Source organism: Corvus cornix, chromosome 1A (genome assembly GCF_000738735.6).
Source record: "Corvus cornix cornix isolate S_Up_H32 chromosome 1A, ASM73873v5, whole genome shotgun sequence".
NCBI classification, from domain to species: domain Eukaryota; kingdom Metazoa; phylum Chordata; class Aves; order Passeriformes; family Corvidae; genus Corvus; species Corvus cornix.
Window position 1 is genome coordinate 12,637,186 of NC_047057.1, and position 27,679 is coordinate 12,664,864.

The following is a 27,679-nucleotide window of genomic DNA, read 5'->3' on the forward strand; positions in this document are numbered from 1 at the left end:
TGTCTGCCCTGAAAGACTGAGCGAGTTCCTGGCTGTGGCAGCGCCCGCTGGTCGGGATGGAAGGGCGCCATTCCTGCTTCCCGAGCGCTGTCCCTTAAAGGGCAAACGAGGCTCGTTCGCTGGTTGTCTCGTTCCCTGCAGAACAGAAACGCCTTCAGCGAGTGCTGTCCCACTCGCTTTAAGGAAAGAAGCTTTCTCCCACTTGCCTTATATATGAGTCCTAAGCGCTTCGGGGAAGATTCTCAACCTCGAGTGTCAGAGTTTCAGTCAAAACCTCCTGAGCAGGTCTGCAAATACTCCCGCTCCTTTCTCGGTCCCCTCTTCCCCGCCCCTCAGTTCTTCTGCGTGTGTGAGATCCGGCGGGTCTGCCCGGCTTTTCGCGGTTTGGGCCGAAAATGTGCTGTTTGAGATTCACAAAAAACACATATGCCGAGAGCATCGATGGTCGTGAGGAAGAAGCCGGAGGTTGGGGGTGTGATAGCGGCCGAGGAGGGAGTTTTTGCGCTTATTCCTCCGAGGATGCAGCTGTGACTCAGACACCCTTGCTCCCACCCGCGCTCGGGCCCACAACAGGCCAGGACGGAGCCCCCGCCCCTCCCGCGCGGGCTACGCCGCCGGGGCTGCGGATCGCCCCCGGCGCCAGCCCCCGCTGCAGCCGCCCCTCCTCCGCTGCCCTACTTCCCGCCTCACGGCCCCCCTGCCCAGCCCCTGCCGCAGTCTGGTGCCGCGGCCGCGCCCAGACCCCCGAGCCATTCAGCGTGTTGCAAAATGGACTCTAAGGGCTCGGCGGGCGCGGGCTGCGCTCCCGGCCCGTAAGCAAAATGGCGGCTGTTTGGCTTCGCCTTGGTAACCCTGCCCCTGTCAGGCGGGGCGGGTGAGCCCCGTGCAGGGGGAGGGAGGGGAGAGCGGACGCCATTTTCCCAGAGAGAGGCAGTGACATAGAAGAGAGCGTAGGAGGCTGGAGGGAGGGAGGCACGGGAGCAGCGGCGGCAGCAGCGGGGTTTGTACACAGGTCCCAGGGCAAAGGCGCTTTTGAGCTGGTCCCTGTAGGGTTCTGCACACTGAGCTAGGTTTGGGGGGAGGGGGGGTCTCCTCTTGCCCTTTTCTTTCTTTTGCTGGAGCCTACTGAGGGCTGAGTCCTGCCTAGGGTAGGGATATCCGCAGTGGGCTGTTGCATTGTTTTGGTTGGGATAGAGAAGGGGCTCAGCTGAGGGGTCCTGTTGCCTGGCCTGTGACCATTACAGGTGAGTCTTTGGTTATTCTGTTGTGGGTGCTTTGGGGGAGGGGGGGTGGAAAAAGGGAATGAAATGCGACGGGAACGTCTCATTAGCTTCGGTGCGAGTATAACTCCTTCCCACCCTGAAATGTGTTTAATTTCTGTTTAAGTTGCCTTCAATTTGCTTATCCTTTTGTGGGGTTTGGTTAAAAATGGCAGGCTGTCGCTATATCTTATGAATATGGCGGGTTACTGTAACTGGAGGAGCTGAGGAGAATTTTTTGGCAGTTACGCCAGATTTATGCATTATGCTTGGAAAATGAGCCAAAAGGAGCTATTATGTGACAACATAGGCTTTCTTGGGCTGACGGTTTTCAGAACGGGTTTGTGCGTTATTGGGACTGCGTATTGAGTTTTATGAAGCTTGGGGAAGCCTATTCTTTTCCTCCATCCTGTATATTTTTGCTTTGTGGTACTAAAATGGCTCGTTATAGGCCTAATCTCTTTGCCTTCCACACCCCCGCCTCCCCGCCTGCCTCCCTGTTAATATCTCCGCTTCGTGGTGTAACCTGGACAAACGGAGAGCTGTCCCCAGGAGTTTCTGTGCCAATTTAAAAGGGGATCATTCTCCCCACCCCCTTTCTCGAGGTTGTAAGTAGTTACAGTGGTGCACCCCTTTCTTGCTTTAGTTTCTGCAGCCAGTGTTCGTGTTCCTTGGGTGGCATATTTCAGTCTTTTTCCTGAAGCAGTAAGTGTTGGTGGGTTAGACCGTATTGCTGCAGACATAGGGGAGGAGAAACAAACGGTTCACTGTGTACTACTAAATAGGGTAGAGAAACATAATATAGTCTGATTATAAAGGTCCTGTATTCCCCCATACTCGTCTATTAGGGAATGTGCGGTGTCTGAAAGCCCTGAGGTCCCTAAAATGGTACCTACTACGTGTCGTCAAAAGCAGAAGTTCAGTGCTGCATCTAGATTTAGGAATGTTTTAGTCCATTTATTTACAGTACCTTAAAGGAATAATAACGAAGCGTTTCTGTTACTCAGGGTTCAGATCAGAGAAAAGCAGGAGATATCCACGGCAGTACTTACAATGCATGATTAATTGATTATCATCACTATACTTCTAAAGTTACTTTTAAAAAAATATGGAGCAAATTTATTAATTTCCCTCTTTTGTCCTTTAGAGATTCTAAAAATGGCGGCCTCAGGCTGATGTTGTGGTAATCTAATCAGCTCGGGTCCTCCACACCCCATGCAGTGCGTTTGTCTGCAGCATATTAGTGTCTTACTATGTTTAAATGAAAAGGCTGTTCCCTTCAAATAACGTACAAAACACCTCTTGACTTTACTGTGATTTAAAAATGCTGTGTTCCAGCTGATTAATTTTATTGGTTATGTGTGTGAAAGGCAAGTGAACGAGACCACTCTTGTCGGGGAGAAGGGGGGTGGAAAGAGGCAACAGACTCAAGCAGCTCCTTCGAGGGGTGTGTATATGGTGCTGTAAGGTAATATGTATGTCAGTTTAGTAAATTGGAAAAGCTGCTGCGTTTGCGATCAGTACTGTCCTGTGTCTGTCTTACTAACGATATAAAATCGGTAATATTTATCAACACGAGCAGTAGATTAAGATCACTGAGGCAGTCAGCTAAATTCTTCCTGGAAACACATTTGTGAACCTCATGTTCATCTTCCAGGAAATACCTTCACTGGACATCAGTGTAGTAATTCCATCTATTTGTAGTTGGAGAATACGAAATGAATTTAAGGGAATAATGCATGCAAGATTATAACCTGTTACTTTATTTAAAGACATGAAATTTCTTGCTGCCATGTAATCTTGGCATTACAATTTTTTTTCAATTTATTTTGTGTATTGCTGTATAAATTGTATATGTGGTAATACATGCACAAATACTGAGGGAAGGGGCAGTTCGTAACCCCTAATTTTTTTCCTAAATGAAATATGAACCTTTTAGTATCACCACTATAAATACGGTTGAGTGGGGGGAAGGGAGGTCACAAGGATTCATTATTTGGTAGTTGGTGTAGCGTACTCTGATGCATACTATAGAGGCTGCAAACTGTATGTTTTAAGCCAAAATAACAAAAAATAATTTTTCACTTTTTTTTTAGTGCCTGTCTTTAATCTCATCCTTTAAATTAATGAGATATTAATTCCTCTTCCAGTATAGCTTTAGAACCTTCTGGATTTAAGCAATCAGAAGTGATATTGAAGGTATTGAAGTGGCAAAGCTATCTTCAATCTCTGATGAATTTTAATTTGGATACCATTTAGAAACACTGATGTGGGATTTAAGGTATACCTAAAGTTAAACAGTAAGACAGTTAGACTTTTAGGGTGTTGTTAATGCATACCTTTAGTGTGTTTTGAGGCCAGAGGCTGAGTGATTTCGTTAATTCTCCAGTAATGCATGCTCCCATCATCTTTATATAAATGTGATTTTTTTTTTTTTTTCCTAAACCATGCCTTATTCTCTTTATTTAAAAGTACATGAAAAAAAACTCTAAAGAGTATATGGGCCTTTATGGAAACCTTTTTCCGTTTTTTCTTTCCTTCAGTTGAAAGCTCCTATTCTTGATTTTTTTCTGACATTGTGACTTAGGGGGCTGTACAGTCTGCAACTCTTCATGGCCTCTGTCATGTTCTCAAGCAGACATCTGATTCACAATTAGAGGAAAATAACTTTGTACACTTCACAAAAAGTGTTTGGGGGAGGGTAATGAAATAACCCAAAAAATACAAATTTTCAAATTTTATAGCTTGTTTTCTCCACTAAGAACCTCTTGGGAATTTAGAGAGATCTTCCAGAGTTTTCCTGTATGAGTTTTAATGAGTCAGTTTGCCTTTGTGACTCTTGTTTCTCCATTTGTAAAAACAGATCTGTGATTTTTTTTAAGGAGATGATGAGTCTACGAAACAAATTCTACTCTTATTTTTTAACTCCACTGATGTTTTTATTTATATATTCATAAAGAATGAAATATCTCTCCCCCCCCCAACCTAATACAAACCTCTTGAAAGGGGGAAGGTTTGAAATCTAAATTTCTTTTTTTTTTTTTTAAGATACGTCTCTGTTCCACAAATATTGTGTTACAAATGCAGTAGTATGGATTGAAGTTATGAAACCATATATGTATCTTGAAGCTTTTTGTGTCTGAAGGAAAAATTTGCTTAACTGTCACTTAGCCTTTTGGGTGAGTGTTTTTGCTGTCTGGGAAATTCCAGAGGGGAAATAATACTGACTCTTTAGACTAAATCTAGGGAAAGTTTCTCTTAGGACTAAGTAACCTCTTCAGGTTATTTTGAGGTAATGCAGCTCCTGATTTCTCTTGCACAGTTTCAGCACACACAACTATTAAAGTTCTGTTGGAAAGCAGCAGAAATACAGAAATCAGTGTCACACTGAAGGCCGTGGTGTTTCTCCAGTTCTGATCTTGGTTTGACTAAGGACAGTCTTAATTTTGCATGCATGCTAATACTAATTTTAGTAAGGACTATTTGTGGGACTGAGTTAAGGAGTGGTGTATGTAATTGTGGAATCGTGGTATTGTTCTGACGAGATCAATGTAAATGAAAGTTTAATTAAAGTATTTTGCTGTTGTCATGCGACATTCTAACAAAATTTAGTAGGAGGGGTATAGATGGGTGAAGATACAAAATAGAACCCAATTCAGACTTCTGCAGAGATCCTAAAGAAGTGCATCTATGTTATTTGCCTCATGACTTCCATACAAATGAGTATTTGTGAATCTCTCAAAAGCAAATTTCGTTGGACAGTGTTTTTTCAACAGGTACACTGTTCAAGTGTTTCCACTGTGCAAATAATAGTTTTGATTTATTGCTGAGAGTGACACTTAAGGCATCTCTGGGGGAAAAAAAGGTTCCAGCAAATGTGGAACGTGGATTAGGAAAAAAACCCTCAATTACATCCTTCCAAATTCTGGATTATTTAAAATATTAATTATAGTGGACTTTGGAATTGTGCAAGATGGATATTTCTGTCTAGTTCAGTGTTCACATTTTCTTAGTAACCAAAGGATTGTACCCACAAAACCTGATTTCTTTGAGGATCCAAAATTCTGCTCATGACCTTCATATTACAGAAAAAACCTGCTGTAGTTGTGTTCAAAGAAAAACTGCTGTTACCTTTAAGGCATAACAAACAAGTACTTAAAAGAAACCTTTTCAAGGTTTCATATACTTGCTAGGAGAAAATGACATTATTTCCTCTTGCAAATCTTAATGTGTTAATGAAACAGGCAAGATTTTAAGCTGTGTTGGTTGTTAGAAAATTTTAGTAATTAAGGTTATCTGTAAACCTTTGAAGATAGTTCTGTTCCACAGAGTATTTTTTTAACATGCCTGACCCTGTATATTATTTTTCAGAATTAAAATATGGGTAAGAACTATGGTAAGTCAGTGTCCATTCAAGTTACGTATTTCAAAAGTGCATGTGAGGAATATATTATAGTAACACACAGATTGCACCCTGTGCAAGTAGAGTGTGTTTGTTACTTTTGCATATTGTATTACAAGAGTGCTATCTCTTGTTTCATGTGATAGTTCATGCATTGCTTAGGTGGAGATCCAGTGTTGTAAAACCTAACTGAGACTTGGAAGGGACCAGCAATTTTGCAAATCAGGCACTTGCCAAAATAGTATTGTTCCTAGTTTTACAGTTTAGTTTTAAGTTAGCACTTGGATAGTGTGGATATAAAAATTTCATACTGCAGGCTCAGGTTAAGGAAAGCTTTTTTATTTTTATTTTCATTTGTAGTTGCGTTTTGTGTATTTGATACCATTGTAATCTAGGTAATCATTCACTTTTATATCTTCATCGCAAAAAAAAATTGCCATCAAGTTCAAAGACAAGATGATAAGACTAAATTTTCACTACATTATTGTAATCTATATTGCAATTTAAGAAGGAAGACATATAATCTGTTGCTGGCCCCCTTATCACAGAATGGTGTGAGTTGGAAAGGACCTTGAAAATCACCTTGTTCCAATGCCCTTGCCATGGGCAGGGACACCTTCCACTAGACTGGGGTGCTCAAAGCCTCATCCAGTCTGGCCTTGAACTTCCAGGAATGGGACATGCACTGCTTCCCTGGGCAACCTGTTCCTAGTGCTTCAGCACTCTCACAGTAAAGAATTTCTTCCTACCATCTAATCTAAATCTCTCATCTTTTGGTTTAAAACTTTTCCCCGTTGTCCTATCACTATCTACTCACGTAAAATGTCACTCTCCCTCTTTTTTTATAAGCCCCATCTTGGTAGTGAAAGGCTTCATTGAGGTGTTTGGAGCCTTCTTGTCTCCAGGCTGAATAACCCCTGTTCTCTCAGCCTTTGTAGGAGAGGTGCTCAGCCCTCTGGATTATCTTTGTGACCTCCTCTGGATCTGCTCTAACAAGTCAACTTCTTTCTTGTGTTGCGGACCCCAGAGCTTTATGAACTGCAGGTGGGATTTCTTGAGAGTGGAGTAGAGGGGCAGAATCTTGACCTTCTGCCCATGCTGCTTTTGATGCAGCCGAGGGCATGGTTGGCTTTCTGGGCTGTGAGCACATGCTGCCGAACTGTGTTGTGCTGCTTGTGAACCAGCACCTGCAAGCCTCTGTGCTCCTCAGGGCTGTTCTCCACCCATTCTCTGCCCAGCTTGTACTCGTGCTTCAGATTGCCCTGACACAGGTGCAGCACCTTGCACTTGGCTGTGTTGAATTTCAAGAGGTTCACAGAGACCCACCTCTCAAGCATGTCAGGGTCCCTCTGGATGATATGCCTTCCCTCCAGAGTGTTGCCACACCACAGAGCTTCATGTTGTTGACAAACTTTCTGAGACTGTTTAATCCATGTCACCAACAAAGATTTTAAACAGCTGTGGTCCCAATACCAGTTCATGAGGAATGACGCTCATCACTTGTCTCCACTTTAACATCAAGCTTGACATCTCGCAACTTGTGCGAATGCAACCATGCAGCCAGTTCCATATCCACCAAATGGTCCGTCCATCACATTCATGTCTCTCCATTTTAGCGTTAAGGATGTTGTGCAGAACCGTTATTTATCAGTCATAGAAACTGATGAAACTAACAGCCTGTATTTGCCACTTGAGAATTTAAAATTGTATACAGGATGGTAGATTTGGGTCTTTTACCCTGAAGAGTTCTGAATACTTAAATTTGTTTGGTGTTCATTACTCTTTAACTTTTCTAAATTGATAGAGCTAAAGATACTTTTTAACAGTTGGTGATGCTCTTAGGTTGCCTTGAGTAGACAGAGGCACCTAACTTCTAATTAGAGTGGTTATAATGGGGCTGGGTTGAAAACTGTATCACGAGACAGATGATATTCCAAGTCTAGACGGTTAATCCTGTTTTAACTATTGATTTAAAGAAACGTTTCCAATAAGGAGTGGTTTTAGTCAGTTCTGGTTAAACTGAAGACTTGAGAGTTGCAGCAGTTTATATATAGCTTTTGAGGAAGGTACAGAGTGATTACATGTCTCCTTTGGTTTCCAAACCTATCATTCTAGAACTGTGGAAGAAACATGAATAGTTTATATATAATTCGTAAACAATACAGTAGTTATTTTACTGGTGATAAGGGTAAGGTTCCTCCCTCAAATGCCTTACCAAGTAATTCACTGATTTTTTTTAATTTCTTTTGCTTAGAATAGGAACGTTTGATGTGAATCTTTAATACCTTTAATATTATGCAGGATTTTTATGCATGACTGTGTTGTGGGGTTCTTCTAAATGTTTGTTCTCTGTCTTACTTTCCAGTCATATCTTTTGTGCTGAAAGACAAATGAAAGCCAAACACTGCATCTTTTTGTCCCCTTCTGTGTGGCAGTAGTAGTGAAAATTAAAAGCCATGTGTTGAGCTTCCATTGCTGGGCAGAATTTCTTTGTGCTTGAAGATTAGGTATTTTCTATCTCTGTTACTACAGTCAAAAATACATACTGAAACCTCCTTTGAAAGCACAAAGCTATAGAGTTAAAATGCATGGAATCTAAATTTCCTAACCCAGATAATACAGTTTTGCAAGATAATTGCAATTGAAAATAAATTGGGGTTTGTTTTCTTGAAAGTAGGAAAGGTCTTTCGATCTTAACACTTCGGGTTTTTTTGTGTGTGTCCTTGAACATGATATAGTCCCTCCATCTGTTCCCTCATTTTTTCTTGCCAGTACCCTCCCCAAGTTTTTGTAAAGAACATTTTTGTTACCAAGAATATTTTTGTTACCAAAAAATATAGTCTAGGTCGAACTGTAATTAAAATTACACAAAGGAGTTCTTCTAACTGCCAGAAAGAATTAAAAGTGTGTGTTTGAAAGACTGACTTTCTGACTTGCTTCTGTTTAGATTCCTAGGCCTAAGTGTAGCAGTTGGGCGAATGCTTACAAATTGCTTCCATGGGTAGAAGTAGAAGCACTGTTGATCTAGTTAGGTAAATCAAATGCCACAGATTAAAAAGAGGAGCTAGTTTTTGGAATCTACATAAGTGAAAACTTATCAAAAGAAAAATATGTTTAGCTGAAGTGTCAGACTTGAAATAAGTCAAAAGAATTTACTTCTTCTGTAGTAGGTAGCTAATAATTACAGTAGACTCCCAAGTCTTACTAAGCAGCATAGAAAAAAAATAATTAGTCTATTTGATTTCATGAAGCCAGCAAAATGTTTATAGTGTTGAAGGCAACACCAGTATCTATTTTTAGCCACATATTTTTCCATCCCAAAATCTGTACTTGTTGGGAGGAATATTGGTGACTGAATTGCCATTACTGTTATATTTAATAAAAAAAAAATAAACTTAGCCCATACAGTTACAGACATGAATTAGAATTCTTACAGAATGTGGACTGTATCTACTTGCAGAAAGCCTTTATATTTTAGGATGTTTGTCAAGAGTAACAACGTAAGGTAACAGATGTAATGTTTTCTTGGTGAGCAATTGTTAAGTCACAGGCATTTTGTCTAAGTTTAATCAACTGCTTTTTATCATTTTGTGCTAGATGGAGAAATAAGCATTTGCAGTAAAATAGTTGACACAAAAAATGACATAAAGCCAAGATACTTTTACTGGGAAATCACTTTATTAGTGTTCTTAGCTTTTGAATTCTTCATTAAAGGCATTTTACATTCTGTGATATACCATAGCAGGCTAATGTCAGGTAGCTAATATATATACTTCTTCAAGCAATAAGTGATATTGCTATGAAAAAATAATTTTTCTCTTACTTCTCTTCATGTGCTGTACTTGTTTTGTAGTTTACAGTTCTTTGACTCTCCAGCTCAAATAATTTATGGTTTTTGAATGGCTAGGCCTTTTTTTGTGTGACTTACTTTCAGTTGTATAGCAGGTGTTTAGTAAACTTAGAGACATCAAGCAATTTGCAGTTAATTTTCAATTTTGGTTGAGTTCTGCAAATAGAAAACAAAATCTGTAAGCATGGTGTTTGAGTATCTCTGCTTACTGTGTCTTTGATAGATTTCTGTTCAATAAACTCATTCTTACTCTTTCTGTGACTGCTGTTACCTTTATTTCCCTTCTACCACTCATTCTTTTTCTCTTCCTAGTCCCATATTTTGTCTAACTTCCACTGAGAGAAGAAAAGGAGTGAAGAGAGTGAGGAGGTAAGGGCAAGTCTTCATGTTTTAAGGGACTGATGTAAATATTTGAGTAAGAGACACTGCTTTCACTCATGGGAATAAGCAAGGGCAGCACTGTTGGACCAGATAGTAAAGGAAAATGGCTTATGTCCAGTGGAAAGCAGCTTTGCTGTATAGCAGAGACTTGGGTAAACTGGCAGACTTACTCTTGGTTTATACTTAAAAGTGTGGCTTGCTCTGTGCAGACTAGAGTCTGTGTAGTGCATGTTATGACCTGTGTACTGATGGAAACCTTGTTACATGATAATTTTTTTATCATAAATCAATTTTTTTATGCATAAATCTTGGATATCATGAAGGAGACAGGGGTTTTCATTTCTTTCTTTGAGATACTAAACTCTGACCAATTCATAAAGTTTGGCTGCCATTCCAAATGTGACTGTGCTCTTTGTTGAAGGTAAAATCCTGTGTTTGTCTCAGGATGTTCATAAGCCGAAAGAAACAGTTTGCCCACAGAAGTTGTGGATGCCCCGTTGCTGGAAGTGTTGAAGGCCAGGTTGGATGGGGACCCTAAACAGCCTGGTAGCAGAAGGTGTCCCTACCCATGGCAGGCTTGTTGGAACTGGGTGATCTTTCAGGTCCCTTCCAACCCAAGCCATTTTGTGATTCTGTGCTAGTAAATCGTGCTTATTTGCACTACTTTAAAAGCGAAGTTGGAGGAGGAGTCTTACTTTGTCAGTTGTAATAGCAGTATTTCTGCTGGTCTAATCATCAGGTAGGTCTGTGTCAGTACAACCAATAATGTCATAAAACAGAAGTTTGACAGGGCTAGGAGCTTAGTACCCTTGAGCTCTCTGAAGCTTACTGAAAATTCAAAAGGTGATGGGGGCAGCTATGAGCAGTATCCTGCAAGAAACAGGGAGAGAAAGCATAATAATTTTAGCCATTATCTGTCATGCTTAACTTCAAACCAGCCATAGCAGGTACTTTTTTGGGTTTTTGTCTGACAGGGCACATGAGGAGGAGGTTAGAGGGATATGAGTACTGACAAGGTATAGGTGACAGTGGACAGCATAGGAGGTTTTTGAGGGGCTTGTGAGTGAGGCTGGAAGAGTTATTAATACTGTGATGGGGAGGAAGATACTGCTGAGAGGGATATAGAGAACATTAAATCAGTGGGAATGTTTGAGCACACACTACAAATACCAGATTCCTTTTAGAACATGTTGTTTCTTCTATATGATGTGCAGGAGTTGGTCGTTAATAGGTATTAATTTGTGTATTTGAGTGTGCCTACTATGTCATATTTTTCCTACTCCCCTTTCTTACTTGTCTCAGCACAAATTAGAAGTAAGCTGCTAATTTATCTGTTACATTACCATGGAAAGCAGCAAACAGTAGCAAAGGTCTTAAATTGGACTCACAGTTGTTCCTAAGCCTGCACAGTTCTTACTGCACCTGCAGTGGTGTAACATCTGGAAGTTGGATATCCATCCTAATCTCTTAGGAAAATCTATACAGTTATGGAGCATGTTAGGGGAAACAGAGAAAACTTCCTTGTATGTAAGATTAGTCATTTATTCATGTATTCTGCTTCTAGGTCTGATTAAAGATGTGTTACCTTCTGAGAAACACACAGCAATGAATAAATATTGATTACTTTATACATTTATTTATGGTATATGTATATATGCTGCATATTTTTTCCACATTTGTGTGTTGATACATGCATATACATATATACATGTGCATAGTGTAGTTTACTATTTGAAGGATATCTAGAGTATACCATTAAAATGCCAGTTGCTCTTGCAAATTTTAAAAATAACCTAATTCTTGTTAGACTTGTATGCTCAGAGCACTAGTAGAAAGCAGTTTAGAAAAGCGTGATTTTATTTAGTAAAATCCTCTTTACATCTTCTCTCTTCTCCCTTTCCCCATTAAAAAAAAGTTAAAAAAAAACAAACAGAAAAACCCAAGAAAAAAACGGAACCCAACACACACATACCTTCCAAACCAAAAGCAAACAAATTCCAAAGAGGAGAAAAACCTGTAGGTAGGAAAGCCAAGTAGTAACGCTTAGTTTGTTGGTTTTGTGACAGTTCAGGACATGAGTTTTCACACTGTATTTGTGGACTCTGCCAGACTATTGGTAGTTGCATTTTTAATTAGATTTCTCCTGTATAGATCATGCTAGGGCATAGGTGTATCAGCTTTCCTTAGCTCCATTATTGTGGATTTCTTGGGATCAAGGGTGGTTCCCATGACCATGGGTTAAAATTATTGGCATGTAAATCTGAAGGAAAGTATGACAAGAATTGCTTTTGCTCATGATTGCAAAACGTGTGTACACATATGATGTAATTGGAGGGAGGAGGAGAATGTTTAGATCGCATTCTCAATAAATCCAGCTTATTAGAAGATGCATGGTGAGGTAATAAAATACAATAAAACAGAATACTACCTTTTGGTCATCTGTTACCTGAGATGACTTTGTATAAACAAGTAACAATAAGATATGCAGGAGTCCGCAGAGGTCTGAAAGCAGTAATACAGTCTTGGAAATCTTTACATCTTGACTGAAGGACCTTATTGGTATCAGAAACAGTAATTAGTTTTGTAGTGATTCTTTGTAATTTTGGAGCCAACGTGGACTCACAGTAGCATGGATTTTCAGCTGGGAGCAAATGGAAGTTAGAGTTTTGGTTTGGGCTTAGTGGTGTAGAACACTTTTACAATCAAATTGACTTGAAGTTACAACCAGGTTAGCATTGTGAGCTGGTTAAACTGAAAGGTTTTGCTTGGCTCAAGACTGTCATGCAGGTAGTTTGTGTTTTAACACTGATGGGGTTTTTTTTATCTGTTAGTCTCATAACTCTTCTACCCTTTCTCTTTTCCCTTGGTCAGTGCTTGAGTGGAAAATTGCCTGTTTCAGCAATTTCATTTGTTGCTTAAAGTTAATTCCCTTAAGATTTGTACACATCTCATGAAAATGAGCCTTTTTATATACTTTATAACTAATGTGTGTATTCTGATACTTAGTGCTGCTCCAGGAAATGGTTACTAATTTCTTGCCTGGATTTAAAGGTGTGAGGCAAGGGGTTTACCAGTACTCTTAGTTTAGCAAAGGAGAGCCTCTTCTGTACTTGTGTTCAGGGGAAATAAGCTCTACTTGAACATGAGGTGGTGAACTGTCCATTGTGGGATAAGTTGGGAAACAGTGTAGTTTTTTAGGTGTTCGGGCCTGACAATTAATTACTCTTGGCCAATTCAGTTACTCAATTTACTACATATGGGAAAATTACTGCTTTTACCTTTTATGTATTTTGTAGTACATATTTCAAGTTACATAATTCTGCTTTTAAGTAAAGGTAGTTGTCATATGTAGATTAGAAGGTTTTGATTAATTTTTCTTCAACTCTAGTTCTGTGGATTTTGTATATGGACCTTGTGAAAATACAGAGTAGATAGAGAGATGGTAATTTGGTTAGTATATTAATATTTCTGTAGTGACATTAGTTAAAGACTTTAAGGTGAAGTTGTATGCGTCAGTATAAAATCTAAATAATTATTTATCTTCAACCAGCACTGTTTTCTCTAATGAAATACTTAGCCTAATTATAGGCTAATTAGAATTAAGTTTTCCTCCTTAAACCTCTGTGTTTAGGGAGATCCTGGTAATTCTCTTCGCAGAGGCATTCTGTGATGAAATCTCCCAAATCTTGAAACTATCTAATAACTACTTAATAGTTATTAGATATCTAATATTCTAATATCTAATAAAATCTAAACTATCTAATAACTATTTTTTTAATCTTGTAATTGTTGATGGGTGATTACTGATAACTGCAATTGGCAGAAAAAATATTGAAGAACTTACATGTATACTGAAGTCATAAAAACAGTAACAATAAGACTTAGTATTTTTGTAATGCCTAGTGATGTGAGAAACTTGAACTGATTTAGCAATCAACTTAATTTAGTGTAGTCTTCAGTGTGTGGGAAATTATTATATTTGAGGTAGGATATAATTTAATTGTGAGCTTAATTCATTATTTCACTGATGTCCTTTTTTTAATTAGAAAACAAATGTTAAGTCTCAAGTTGCTTTGTTCTCAACTTCTATAGTAAATGTATTTTTTGTAACTTCTGTATGCTTTTTGGTTTTTGTATTTGTCACATGACAATAGAATCTGAAAATTGATTCATGGAAAGGGAAAAACAAGGAACAGTAACCCTGTGTAAAAAAACTGTCAGAGATGTGAAGAAGAATAGTAAAAACAGCTTTCATTAATTTTTTTTTCCTCTCTGGTTTTTGTAGTATTAGACGTAAATATGGTTAAAAACAACACCAACAAACAAAAAACCCACACCATTTTGTAATAAATAACATTAAGTATTATAAGTAATAATACTATCTTGATATATTAAAGTCTCTTTAGGATTTTTTAATATTTAAGACAAATAAGTTGTTACTGGTGTTGCCACCATCTCTTATAATTGATTTTTATGGAAAGTTTTGTATCTCTGCATCTAGATGAGAGCTTTAGTATTCTTAGACATACAACATAGGGTTTAGCAGGTTTAAAACTACTAATGTAATTTCAGGAGATCACCCACTTAACTTCTGATTCAGGAGCTGAGCTGTCTCTGTTTGGGGCTTTTTCCTCCTTTGTGTACCAGTGGAAAAGTTAAATTTTTTCTTCTGATGTGACACAAGTGATCTTAGCGGTATGTGACAGAAAGGAAATGTGGTCTTTGTTAGACCACAGAATAATGTTGTGTAAGTGGAATACCTCAGGGATAATATGTAAGGGTTTTTTTGTTCTTTAATGCATAAATTATGTTCTCTGTACAAAGTCATAGAGATTAATATTTTGGAATGTATTATGCTCTTATACTGCTGTTGTTAGAATACAATTAATTTTTTAAAAAAGGGTTCTGGTGTCATAAAGTGGATCATGAGAAGTATGGTGAGGCTTCAGATATTTTAGACTTGATGTGGCTGTTGAGTCAAAAAGCTCCTCTGTATTCTGTAGAGACGCGAAGTGCCATTAAAAGTATAAACCAGTATGAACGAGCAGTGAAGTGTGATGGGTGTGAAGAGGTTGATCTTGGACAAGATAAATGTTTTAACCAGATAGAACAGAAATTTGTTTGGGTATAAGATGGACATTTTATTATTAGGGCAAGAGAAACTTTCTTACTGCAACTAAATAAAAGCAAAATTTATTTTAATAGGGGATGGTTTTTTTTCATGTAATAAAGGTGTAGGGTGATTATGAGAAAATTTGTGAATCTAAGACATTGCCAAAATTCTTTCAGAGCTTAGAGTGTACTATCACTAATAGAGTGGACTATAACAAAATTGGAGGGCGTCTACTGTTATTAATTAAGGTACAGTAGATGAGCCATTTTGTCCAGTAAAGAGCTGATCAATGAACTTTGGACTAGCAGTTTGTATATAGTGGCTTTTAACTCTGTGACCCTGAAATTAACTGGACAAACCAGTGTGGTCTTCCTATCTTTAAAATTCATGTACTGCTTGAAGAAAGACTTTCTTAAACAGGAAGTTGTGGAAATGAGTGTACCTATGAAAACCGTTTCTTAAAGGCCACAGATGACAGATTGTCAGAGTTCTGAAAGAATAATTACTTGAAATAGATGGATGCTTGCAGAAATTGGAAAGTACCAAATCATGACAGCAGGTAGTATTCTGCTTCAAAGGATAAGCAATCTCTTCTTAGATAAAATTCCCCAGTGGTTGTGTTATTTCCTTTCTGAACTTATAAAAGTACTGGGAATATAAGTATGTCATGATAACGCTTCTGTTTCTGTTGGTGAGCCTGCTTTCTGTTGGCAGAAAATAATTATTTCCCATCATCCCAAATTTGACATCACTGTAGTAATCATTATTGGATGGCCTATATATAAGGTCACAGTTTTGTTTAATAAGTGGGTGTAGTGTTACTAATTTATCCTGCATCTCCCCCCACTCCCATTATGGGCATTTGTTGAGCATGGCTACTCATAAATAATGAGCAGTATTTGTTTGAATTAACTTGGCTGTGTAAGTATTGCAAGCCAGTGACTGCCTCCATTCTTCCATACTTAACTGTAGGTAGAGGAAAAGCGTTAGAGGGTTTTGTGTGTGTGATGAAAAAGGTCGTAAAAAACAGTGAGTTACTATTGCAGTCATGTTCCACTTCCGTTTAGGTGCCACAACATCTATTTACTGCTCTTCAGGCAAAAAAAATATTTGATTCCTCAAGTTTCTGATTTTATTCGGTGTAGATCAGGGTATTAGAATTTCTGACTGAATTCTGACAGAGCTGTATTTGAGTAGCTTGCCATAGGATAGGGGGTTTGTTTTGGCTGTTTGTCCCCCCCCGTTTCCCCCCCCCCCCTTTTTTTGTTGTTGCTTTGTTTTGTTTTTTGTTTGTTTGTTGTTGTGGTTTTTGAGCAAGAATGGTGATGTATTTGCTTTGTCAGAGATTGTCATTAATTGGGATATGCATTAGCCGCTGATTTTCAATCTATACATAGCTCTAAAAACATGTGTAGCTCTTCTTCTGCATTACATTTTAAAAAGCACCCCAAATATCACTTGATTATCAGATTTGGTAAGCAAATCTCTTCTTTCTGTGTTGACAGTGGAGGTTACTTGAATATATGATGATTGGGTAACCTCAGGGGGTGTTTTTGCCTGCATTATTTTACAGCTGATGCTCTACCTGGTTAGAAGTGTTTAAAACCGCACCATCACCAAAATCAAGTTAAAGTACAAGAAATATCTAAGTGAGGATCTTGATCCCAGGCAGTGGTGTCCAGTATGTCTTTTAGACCTACATTGAACCACTAAAACTGTTTTTTTAGAATTACCTAGTAACAGGCATAAAGTAAAAAGTCCATTCTGCTAATGATTTGGTAACACAGGTCACACTGCAGGGAGTAATGGAACAGCCATTAACCCTGGGCTAGCTGATATACCTGGATTTAAAACATTCATGGTTTCAGTTACTGGGTAATTTTTTTACTTTTTCAGAAGGTGGGAACTAAATGGTGATTTGATGTTTCCTGTAAATTGTAGGTGCAGCTGTTCAGGATTCTGCCCTACAAGTAGAGTTACCTGTATGGCGGCAAAATGAGAGCTCACTTAAACTGTTAGAGGGGTTTACGGTTTTCTTCATGCCTTCTACTGAAAGTACTCTATACCTGCTTTTGGTTTAACATATTTTTCTTGCTACTTATTCTTGAAAATAGTATGTTTTTTCTTAATTTTATGCATAGCTAGTGATACGGTTTGTTATTTGTGGTATTTAGTAAGAAAACGCCAGCATTTAAATGAGGAAAGCAAAATATTCCGAAGGCTACTTGGCCCGATAGCTTTCCAGTTCACTGTATAATAGGACCAAAACACACCTTTTGCTGTCTAGAAGGAGAATGAACTGTATGTTTAGGCACTTCAAGCATCTTGGTATGTTCTTATGTTAATTGCCAAACTTCAGTATTACAAAATTTAGGAAGTTAGATGAAGACTTGCTGCCATCTCGTACTTTAGAGATGTCTTGTACATGCCACTTTGTCATCCTGAAAGTGCTGACCTATTCAATAAAAGAAGAAATTCAGATTTAATTCCACAGTGTTTGTCTCAAGTCCATTTTTCACTGGGGGCTTGTGGTTTTTTGTCATCATGGTGTTTGACAAGGGTAAGATGTTAAGATGAAGTTCAACCAGGGGAAGTGCGGGATTCTGCACCTGGGGTGGTCCAACCCTGGATGTACAGACAGATTGGGGAATGAGAGGCTGGAAAGCAGCGCCATGGAAAGGAACCTGGGGGTCCTGGTCAGTGGAAAGTTGAACCTGAGTCAGCAGTGCCCTGGCAGCCAGGCAGGCCAGCCATGTCCGGGGGGGCATCAGGCGCAGCATCGCCGGCCGGGCAAGGGAGGGGATTGTCCAGCTCTGCTCTGCTCTGGGGCAGCCTCACCTCGAGTGCTGGGGGCAGTTCTGGGCACCACAATATAAAAAAGACATTAAACTGATAGAGAGTGTCCAAAGGAGGGCAACAAAGACAGTGAAGGGCCTTGAGGAGAAGCGACTATGAGGAAGGGCTATGAGGAACAACTGAGGTGACTTGGTCTGTTCAGCCTAGAGAACAGGAGACTGAGGGGAGACCTCATTGCAGTTACAACTTCCTTGTGGGGGGAGGAGGAGGGGCAGACACTGATCTCTTTGCTCTGAGGGACCAGCGTGACAGTACCTGAGGGAGCATCCTGAAGTTGTGTCAGGGGAGGTTTAGGTTGGATATTAGAAAAAGGTTCTTCCCCCAGAGGGTGGTTGGGCACTGGAACAGCTCCCCAGGACAGCGGTCGCAGCACCAGCCTGACAGAGTTCAAGAAGCGTTTGGACAATGCTCTTGAGCACATGGCATGACTCTTGGGGATGGTGCTGTGCAGGGCTGGGAGTTGGTCTTGATCATCCTGGTGGGTTCCTTCCAAATGAGCACATTCTGTAATTCTTTGAAAATACATTAATCTCAAAATTGTTGTGCTCTTGTAGACATCAGCTAAGATACAACATTTTGTGGCGTGAGTGTCTTTACTAGGCACAGTACGTGCTTCATTGCAAAGTGGTCTGTGGTCTTGCAGTTTTGACATTTTGGAAAGAGTTTGCAATTATTTGTTATGTAAGTACTGAAGATACTGGTCTTATTTTACTTAAATTATGTAGTCATTTGTGTAAAACCTGGTCTGTATTAGTGTATAAAAGTGCATTAGTTTACTAATCAGTGAATAGCTGAGAGCTGTTTACGTTTCTCCTGTACTTGATTGGATCTTCTGCCCTATGCAGTAAGGGAAGTGGGGGACTTGTAGTAAGTGGCAGACAGGTCAGATGCTTTATGCACTCGTGGAAGTCAAGCAGGTTGTAGTTTGCTCTACAGTTAAAAGCTACTAGTGATTATTTTAATTTTACTTCTTTAAAAAAATCACTTCAGAAAGTGGCACTGAACAGGCGTTGTGTCTTCTAGCAGTGATTTATTAAAATGGAAAATGTTTCCTATCATTATTGTGAATTGTTAGAATGGTTTTGCTTTTAAAAAAATCCTAAATGGTAGTTAAGACATTAGATTTTTTTTTTTTTAAGTGCGAAACAAAAGTGAACAGTGCTGTCTGAGACCTAGTTGCAAATTCTCTAACTAGGTTTCTGTTGAAAGGTACAGCAACTAGGCTTTGACAACACAGAGCAGTAAGCAAAAGTATTTCATGTTCAGTAAGTCTGCCATAAAGTGAGTCCTTGGCACTTCCCTGATTGTGCTGGGGTTTTTAATAATAAATTTGAGTGATTGTCCATTTGTAATATTTTCAGGTTCAGTTGTTAAGATCGTCACACTCCTTAAAGAAGTTTATTTGCGGTTAACTTTTAGAGAGGATTGAATGTTTTCCTTTCCTTTTGCTTGTGTAAAATTAATGAAATAATTGTGACAGATATAAGTGGCAGTTTTTAAATTAAAATACATACGTGATGTAAAATTGCCTGGGTTTAAAATGAACTCCCTTAATCTTTTGCATGTTTTGGGTTTTTTTAACAGGGTTTGTGGATGCACTTAGATGTTTGCAATGAGCACTGTGGCTGGCATGCCCCAGTGTTTTGGATACCAATGCATAGGACTCCGTAGTAATCGAATTTATCAGAAACGAACGTCATGAGCATAGTGATCCCATTGGGGGTTGACACAGCAGATACTTCTTATTTGGAAATGGCTGCAGGCTCAGAGTAAGTATGTGAACATAATTTGTAAGTTTTCTTACTTAATTTTTTAATTACTTTTTTATTCGTTCATGACTCTTCCTTGAATACAATTGGAGAAAAATGTCTGCTTAGTTTTGTTGAATCTTTAATTAGTTAAATTAGTAACTGTCACTTTATTCTTATGTCAGTTTCTTCCACTTCAGGGGGAGCAAAGGAGAGAAGCTAAATGTTTCTACAAATGCATATTTTTCTTGCTTATTACACTGAGAAGTAAAGATGCTGCTTGGTTTACTTTTCATGCTTCAAATATTTTGCCATTTCAGTTTCCTTTTTAACTACATGTAAAAAATATTTTTGATTTTGCACATTACAAAGGTAAATTAATTTGGTGCATTAAACTGCAAGAAAGTAGTAGTAATTAAGACAAGGGTGCATTTCTTCATGGAAATTGAAGGCCTAGCTTAAATGGCCAATACCATGTCTTCAGAAAGTTATTTCTAGTTGTAAAGCCTAGTAGAAAATAATTCATTTAGTAACTGTGTATAAGCGATTACAAAGAGCCAATGAAATCATGCATTCAGTAATCTCTGGCTTTGCATGAAGTAAGTGTAGTGAGTTTCTGGGTTTTGGGGGATGAGGATGGTGGCTTGTGGGTTTTTTGTTAGGTTTTGGGGGGGGGGGGAGGGGTGTTGTGCATGTACCTGTGTGGTTTTTTGTGTTGTGGTTCTTTCTGTGTTTTTCCCCCTAGTCTCCTGTACAGTATTGATTGGCTGAGGTTTAGGTATTGTTGATCTCTGACTGGATACTTCTCTTGTCAAACATCTTTCCATGTGTGTAGCATCAACGTGACTGTCAAATGTTTGGAAGAAAAACCACTTTCTTCTCAAACTTTGAAGGGAAGTTTGAGGTGAACTCTAGAATGGCTTTTTTAAAGGATGTTTCTCTCCTGTGCTTCCAGTTATATATGAGGCTCTTCCAGGTTTGCACCGTTTCTTTGAAGAGAACCAAGAATTTGCAATTCAAAGTTTTTTGTTACATAAAATTTTTAAAGTTGTTTTATCTTTTCGTATTATGAACACTATATACCTTGGTACAGAAGATTTTTTAACTTCAGTAAACCATTCATGTATCTTTTCATTATCTTTTCCTGTGCTTTTCTTTTATGTTTAGAGAGGGTCATGATTCCTGAGGTTGCTGACATTCCTTGCAGACACAGCATGTCATGCTGAAATTAAAATAAATAAATATAGTTGTCAGTATAAACAAGATAGGGTTCACAGTGTGTCACTTGCTTGATGCTGTGGCAGAGCGACCCAGTTAGTAGCTGCTTTTCTTCACATGTTAAGTGGCTGTTACCAGTTAGATGAATTCTTGTCATCTCTGCCATACTCGTGCTGAAATATGTGTAGCTGCATGATTGGTGTACGCTGATTCAAAAGCCATGTCCCTGTCACAAGAAGTGTGACACAAAGGTGTGTCCCTAACCTACCAGCTTACACAGTTGTAAACCTTTTCTGTCACTGTCTATGTGATTTTACTTTTTGTTCTTGTACATTTTCCTCCAGAGAGTAGTGTGTTGGAGATAGAGTGCATTAATAGCAGTCATAGATGGTCTTTGAGCACGTTCTGGGGTTTTCCCAAGAGGGAGGAGCTGAATTTTTCCACTGTGACTGGCAGGTCTGATATTGCTTCATCAGTTGCTGAAGCATGAGCAAACACAAGAATGGGGGAGTGGCAAATTTGATTATGCAGGAGAAGCAGCTTCGGAAAAAAGCTCTTTGTGTAGTGCAGTCTCTTAGTGCTGGAAGATTATTCTTTATGCTTCAAACCAAGGCATAAGCCCATTAAAAAAGGGGGTCGTTTATACGATTAATAGTTCCACATATTTTAATAATTGTAGCAAATAGCTGTCTATAGAATAACATACTAAGATGTTTAAACACCTTAAAAATTGGGTGAGATGGTCTGTTTCTTACATTACGTGTACTTAAGTGGGGTCTCCAGATAGATCTTAGTGCTGTCATAGTCAAAACACACATATTTTGCCTTTACTTATAGATCTTACTAAAGATGAGTATGTGTGACTTTTTAGTGGTAAGGTCCTTGTAATAGTAAGCAGAACAAGCCATTTCTGAAGGTTCAAAATGTGCTTCCTTGGCTTCAGAGAGTGCTAGTGTAGCTTAGACCATAAGTATAAGCTACACATTGGGAAATGCCATTGGTGGTACTGCTTTTCTGGTTTTAATATTTATACATGTTCTTTAGAGAGAAGGCCTGTGTAATAAACTTCACAATTACAGTGTACAGATCACTGTATTGAGTTCAGTATCCAGGAGAAAAAGAACACTGGTGTATTCTTAAATACAGATAACATCCGACCAGCCTATACTTGTAGGGCCTGCTACAAGGTGCTTGGGTAGCAGAACCCACTCAGTTGTAGAGAAAGCAGTCCTTGGTTCTTGTTGTCTAGGTAGTGAAGCCTGTCAAATGTGTTTGGTTAGAAGCGTCTTGAAATAGAAAATGTTGTTTCTCATGCAAAATATATTGTATTCTTTTATCTGAGATGGCCTTCAGCTAGATACTGTTCAGGTGTGCTGGTACAAACAGAAAACAAACCTGGATTGTGGCAGATTGATGTTGCTGAGGTTGCATTTGGAGTTTAGATGCATTTTCAGGAAGTACTGTTAGCTAGGTTTTCACAGCTTAAAGCTTGGATACCGCACCTGCCTTTGAACATTTTAGTTCTAATGAGATTTTGTTTCCCATTTGAATATCTACGTATTTATGCCAGTGGTTGATGGCCCCAAATTCTAATAGATTGTATTTTGGGTGTTAGTCAAACGCAGTGTGCTTTTTTTTGCTTTTACCCCCCCCCCCCCTTTTTTTTTTAATTTATTGCTAAATGGTCAGAAACAAAACAATATTTAAAAGGAGTGGAGTGGGGAGATCACATTTTGGAGACGAATTGACTTTCTTTGAATCGCTGCAGGTCGACTCCCTTGATACAAGTTAGCTATAAGCGTTTGGGGACTGAGGTTTGGTAAATTAACTGGTCTCGTGTGTTCCTTTAATTTCTCACTAATGCCATCTGCTGGCAACATGCAGAATATTTTGTTTCCATTTTAGATATGAACAGTAGGAAATGACCCAGAACATGTAGTTGTTTAACTTGCTAAATGAAAATTCTCTCAAGGTTTTTTGGTTTTTTTATATATATATAAGCATCTCTGCTTTTATAATTGATTTGAGAAAATACTATATTTCTGTTTTCAAGGTATAGGTATGTCTTAAATCACTGCAGCCCAAGAGCATGTAGAAAGCTTTTTTATGGAGCTTTTTGTTTTGTTCCCTGTGAACATTTCACACAGTTTTGAATTGCTGACCACAACGCTTAATGAGTATATATGATATTTTAGCAAAATAACATGGTCAGTTTATCCCAGTAATGTTTGTTTATGTAGGAAATAATACTAACGTTTTGGTCAAACTTCATATATACTGTGTTGTAATGCAAACATTGCAGTTTTGATGAAAACCAGAAATACAATAAATATCTTTCTTCAGTAAGACTGAAGTTGTTTGAGGTGAAGCTGAAAAATGTGGTATGATCAGTAGGCTGACAGGCTTAGTATCTCAGTCTCTTACAGAACTGGCTAATGTCCAAAAATACAGGCAAGGAAAACCTTACAGTGTTCTCACAGATCTGAATGCTTACACTTTTTCCTCCTGAAAACTTGCTGGGATGCCTGTAGAAATGCCATTGGTGGGATTAGGGGGTGTTTGTCTGTAGCACAGTAGTTAGTGCCTTGCTGCTTGGGCCCTGCTACTTGAGTCCCAAAAAAATGTAAAACTTGATTTTTAAATTAGGTGATATCTCATGCTTTAATCATCTGTACAATTAAATATTTTTCCAAGAGGCATTCCTTCTCAAAGCTATCCAACTCTGAGATGCCTATTTCAGAAGAAGGGCTTGACCTTTGAACAGACAGTATTATATAGGGCATGGTTGGCAAAACCAAGGAATTCAGTGACCTATCTGCCAAAGTTGATTCTGTCTGTGGCTCTCTGGAAAAAGGGTGCTCATTCTGTACTGCTTATGGGGTCTGTATCACCTTTCTGTTGACTGTAAAGGAAACCTGTGAAGGTTAATTTCTAGCTTCAGTGAATGCTTTTGGAGCTCCTTCCTCTAGTTGTTGGTTTCTTCCACACTTCCCCAGCCCAGTGCAGTGGGTAAATGGAACAGTAACAGTTACATTCAGAGCTCTAGTGAGCATCTGTTACAATTGAAAGTAGTGTCTGTGCCTGGGTGAGCATTTGAGAAAAGTTTTACTGAAAGCTGATTGTGCTCCAAATTTGTATTTATGTTACAACTTCTTAAATAGTTGCCTTTCTGTATCACCTGATTTTTCTCCCACCATTTTTGTGGTTTTCCTTGTTCAAGTAATGACATGCCTTTTTCGTATTAACATTGTTCTCTGAATCTGTTTTATGAGTGTTAAAATAGTGATAAATGAATGGTTTTGGAGGCTTTACACTTCTGCTTCCCACCACTGTTATGCCTCTAAATACTAAGTATTGTTCTCTTAAGTGGTTTATAAATTGTTAGAGTAAGTAAGAAATGGATGTAGGGATGTCTTTCCTCATATTTTGCAAGAGACCTGGAGTATCTTTCTGATTATTGTAGTCAGTTGATGAAATACACAACCTCTCTTTCTTAAGACACTTTCATTCTGGTATGTTTCACTGAATGTTTCTGTGTTTAAGTTGCTGGTATTTAGGTCATAATAATACTCACTTTTAATGAAGGAAACTCTGCTAAATTAATCCTGGATGGATTGTACCAGAATCCCCTCCTGCTTGTCCTTTATTAGTAAGCCTTCCTGCTCTGAAAACTTAGTATTTTCCAGCAAGACCTGGGTTGAGCATTGAATGCAGAGTGGGTAAGAGTACCCGTGTTATTACTTGTGCCATTCAGGAAATGGTGAAGAGTAGTAGTAGTAGAAGCAATGCAGTGATGAAGATTTATTTGTACTGGAGAAGCTAATTTCTGCCCTAGCCATGAGGAATGTGTAGCTAATGCCTCATTCACTGGCATTTTAGTTGGCTAGGTCATCAGAAGGATTACTGGATCGCAGAAGAGGTGTATGATTACAGCATAGATGTGTTGGTGAATAGGTAAAAGCAAATCAGTTGGAAAGGCACAGTTTTTTTCATTTTTGTCTTTTAGTCATGAGCTAAAGTTCTGAGCTGCTTCTAGAAGCTAATTCTAACAAACTCCAAATAAAATCGTATTTTCAAGTTGTGAAGGGGTGTAAGAGTAAGCGAGGATTTTTCTGGGTTTATGAGGTAACAAAGAGCAAGTGCTATCAGAGTTGGTTTGTCTCATGCCAGTCAGAAGTTGTATTTTTAATATTAATACTTCACATGATTTGTGTGCTCACATGTTTGTTCACTCAAAAAAAGGCAGCTGATGACTGTTGGAGACAATAATCTTTTAAAAAAAGATTTTTTTCTTTGGACTCTAGAAACTAAAGCCCTCCCCCAGTAGTGCTTTTAACTAGTTTCTTATTAAACAGTTTTATCATGTGGTAACCTCACATGGGAAAAAGCTCATAAGGAGAAATGGGCAACCAAACCCATAAGTAGGACACTTTCAAATAGATGTGAAAATACTGCATTTTGTTCAGAAAGTTAATGATTAATTATATTTTTTCCAATGTTGTTGGTGTCCTTTTAAATCAAGCTAGTATTGCTTCATGGCATAGCAAAAAAGCCTCTGTCAGGTATCTTAATGTCGAAGAAAAAAATCCCGTCAGTATCTATTTTAATTTAAGATTCAGAAATACCAAGTTTATTTTAAAAATCAGTTCAAGGAATTGATAAGATATGTGATAGGAACTGGAATTCACGCACAATAAATATAAAACTAGAAAAGTAAACTTGATTTATGATGTGAGTCAAGTCCACTTCAGTTTTAAATGTTGATACTTTGTGGTGCCTTTCACTGTTTAAAAAAAAACTCACTGTAGGTAACCTGGATTCAATTGTCTTAGTGTGATTAAATCATATGGTGCAACAAAAAACCTGCAAGTTATCTCAGTCACGCAGACACGAGTAACTGTTTGAGAAAGGTCGTGAAGATGTAATTTTTTGTGCTCAAATAGATCTTCCTGTTTTAGTACTCCTTTATCTTCTTTCATATTGTGGTTTAGTGCATATCTACCATAGTTTGTATATTGAAGAAGGCACTGCCTTTGATACAAAACATTCTCTTGCAAATTGTTATCACCTTTTTCCCTCTATTTAAAGATAAATCAATAGAAACTACCTTGTTCAGATAATTTGCTCTAGTTAGGATTTCTGGTTGTAGGAGCAGTTAGTGCAGGTGGTGCCCTGCCACTGCCTCTGTGTGTCGCTGCAGGGCTCTATTGTTGTGCAGCCCTCGGAATCAGCATCAGTCCTTGGGCAGAATTCCTTCTGGCAGCTTCTGTTACTGCTCGATTTTTTTTTTTTTTTTTTTTTTTTGGGGGGGGGGTTTCTTGCATGAGGGGGCTGCTGGAGGGGTTGCAAGTTTGTTCCTGCCTCCGTGTGCTCCTTTAAACAGAATCAGCAGGAAATTAATTAGAAGTTGTGCTGCAAGTACCTCCAATTTATTGATATAAATTACATAGTAATTGCATTTGTTCTTCATCTGTCTTTTGCCTTGCAGACCAGAATCTGTAGAAGCTAGCCCTGTGGTAGTTGAAAAATCGAACAGTTATCCACACCAGTTGTATACCAGTGGCTCGCATTCACACAGTTACATTGGTTTGCCCTATGCAGTAAGTTTTGTGCTAACTATTCTGGACAAAATATATTATGTAAAAATCTGCTGGTTTTATCTGGAAAAGCTGATTCGTGCTTATATTTCTGTATCTTACTGGGAGTTGGGTAAGTTGACTAAAAATGGTCTGTTAGAAGCAAAATACAGAATATAGTGCACTTAAATATATGACATAGTTGAGAAGTTAGAAAATAAGATTGAATTGTGACATAACTAAAATTTTAACCTTTTACTACAAAAATAAGAAGCCTGAAGTTCTTTGGCAAATCAGTTCTTACATGTTGGCTTGAATAACCATCGGTGTATGAACATTTACAATAACTTTACCTTTTAACAAAATCCTAGGACCATAACTATGGTGCTCGGCCTCCTCCAACGCCTCCAGCTTCTCCTCCTCCATCAGTGCTTATAAGCAAGAATGAAGTAGGCATATTTACCACTCCCAACTTCGATGAAACCTCCAGTGCTACTACCATCAGTACGTCAGAGGATGGAAGCTATGGGACAGATATTACCAGATGCATTTGTGGCTTTACACATGATGATGGATATATGATCTGTTGTGACAAATGCAGGTAATAAATATTAAAGTAAATTAAAAAATAAAAATTACTTAAAACTTACGGCTGCACTGAAAGTAAATGTAACTAAATGGTGTTTTAATTACATTGAGTCACAAGAAATTTCCTTCCATCAGAAAGCGCTTGAAGGTTGTGTGGTTTTCTCATAGGCAATGTACTCGGTTAAGGCCAGTGAATATTGTATAATTTATTCTGGTCAGTCTTGACTGCTCATTAGTTTGGTCATGCCTTCACTTGTGCATTGCTGCTTACTAAGGGTATACCTTTTCCCCCTCTAAAAATAATGTCTCTGGTACTCTGTCCCAAGTTATTTGTTAGTATGGTAAAATAAAGACCTGGGCATTACTTAATCTGCATGTACTGAGTAATAAAGCGTCTTGGTGAATTGTGTATATGTGAATCAAAGAACTGGAAGGATGCAAAATAATGTGAAAGAAACTTCTCGAATATTGGTTTCTCTGTGCATGATCCTTCTGATAACTGTTTAATTTTCAAAGGATTTAGTTAATAAGTATTAAAAGACTAACCTAGATTCTTATTGGAGAAGCTGAAGTTAAATGTTTAGACTTCTGAGTTTATGCTTAAGCACCTACTTGATCATAGTATAATAAGAGACTGCTGTTAAATACTTGGAGTTGGAAAAAAAAATCAGAAATTTTTAGAGCTGAT

The 27,679-nt window shown here is 38.4% G+C and overlaps 1 protein-coding gene across 3 annotated transcripts in view; it reads left to right on the forward strand.

The window, feature by feature from the left end:
• Positions 1-927: 927 nt before the first annotated feature.
• The window catches only part of KMT2E (lysine methyltransferase 2E (inactive)), a 57,254-nt gene continuing 30,502 nt past the window's right edge, over positions 928-27,679 (forward strand). For 2 of the 3 annotated variants that reach the window (XM_019283549.3, XM_010395643.4), the window contains exons 1-4: positions 928-1,244; positions 19,446-19,630; positions 26,316-26,427; positions 26,775-27,004. In XM_019283549.3, coding sequence (XP_019139094.2) covers positions 19,560-19,630; positions 26,316-26,427; positions 26,775-27,004 — 413 coding nt within the window. In that variant the 5' untranslated portion in view covers positions 928-1,244; positions 19,446-19,559. Of the gene's footprint in view, positions 1,245-9,823; positions 9,881-19,445; positions 19,631-26,315; positions 26,428-26,774; positions 27,005-27,679 lie in introns of all 3 variants that reach the window. The other variant, XM_010395644.4, reaches the window with a different exon arrangement.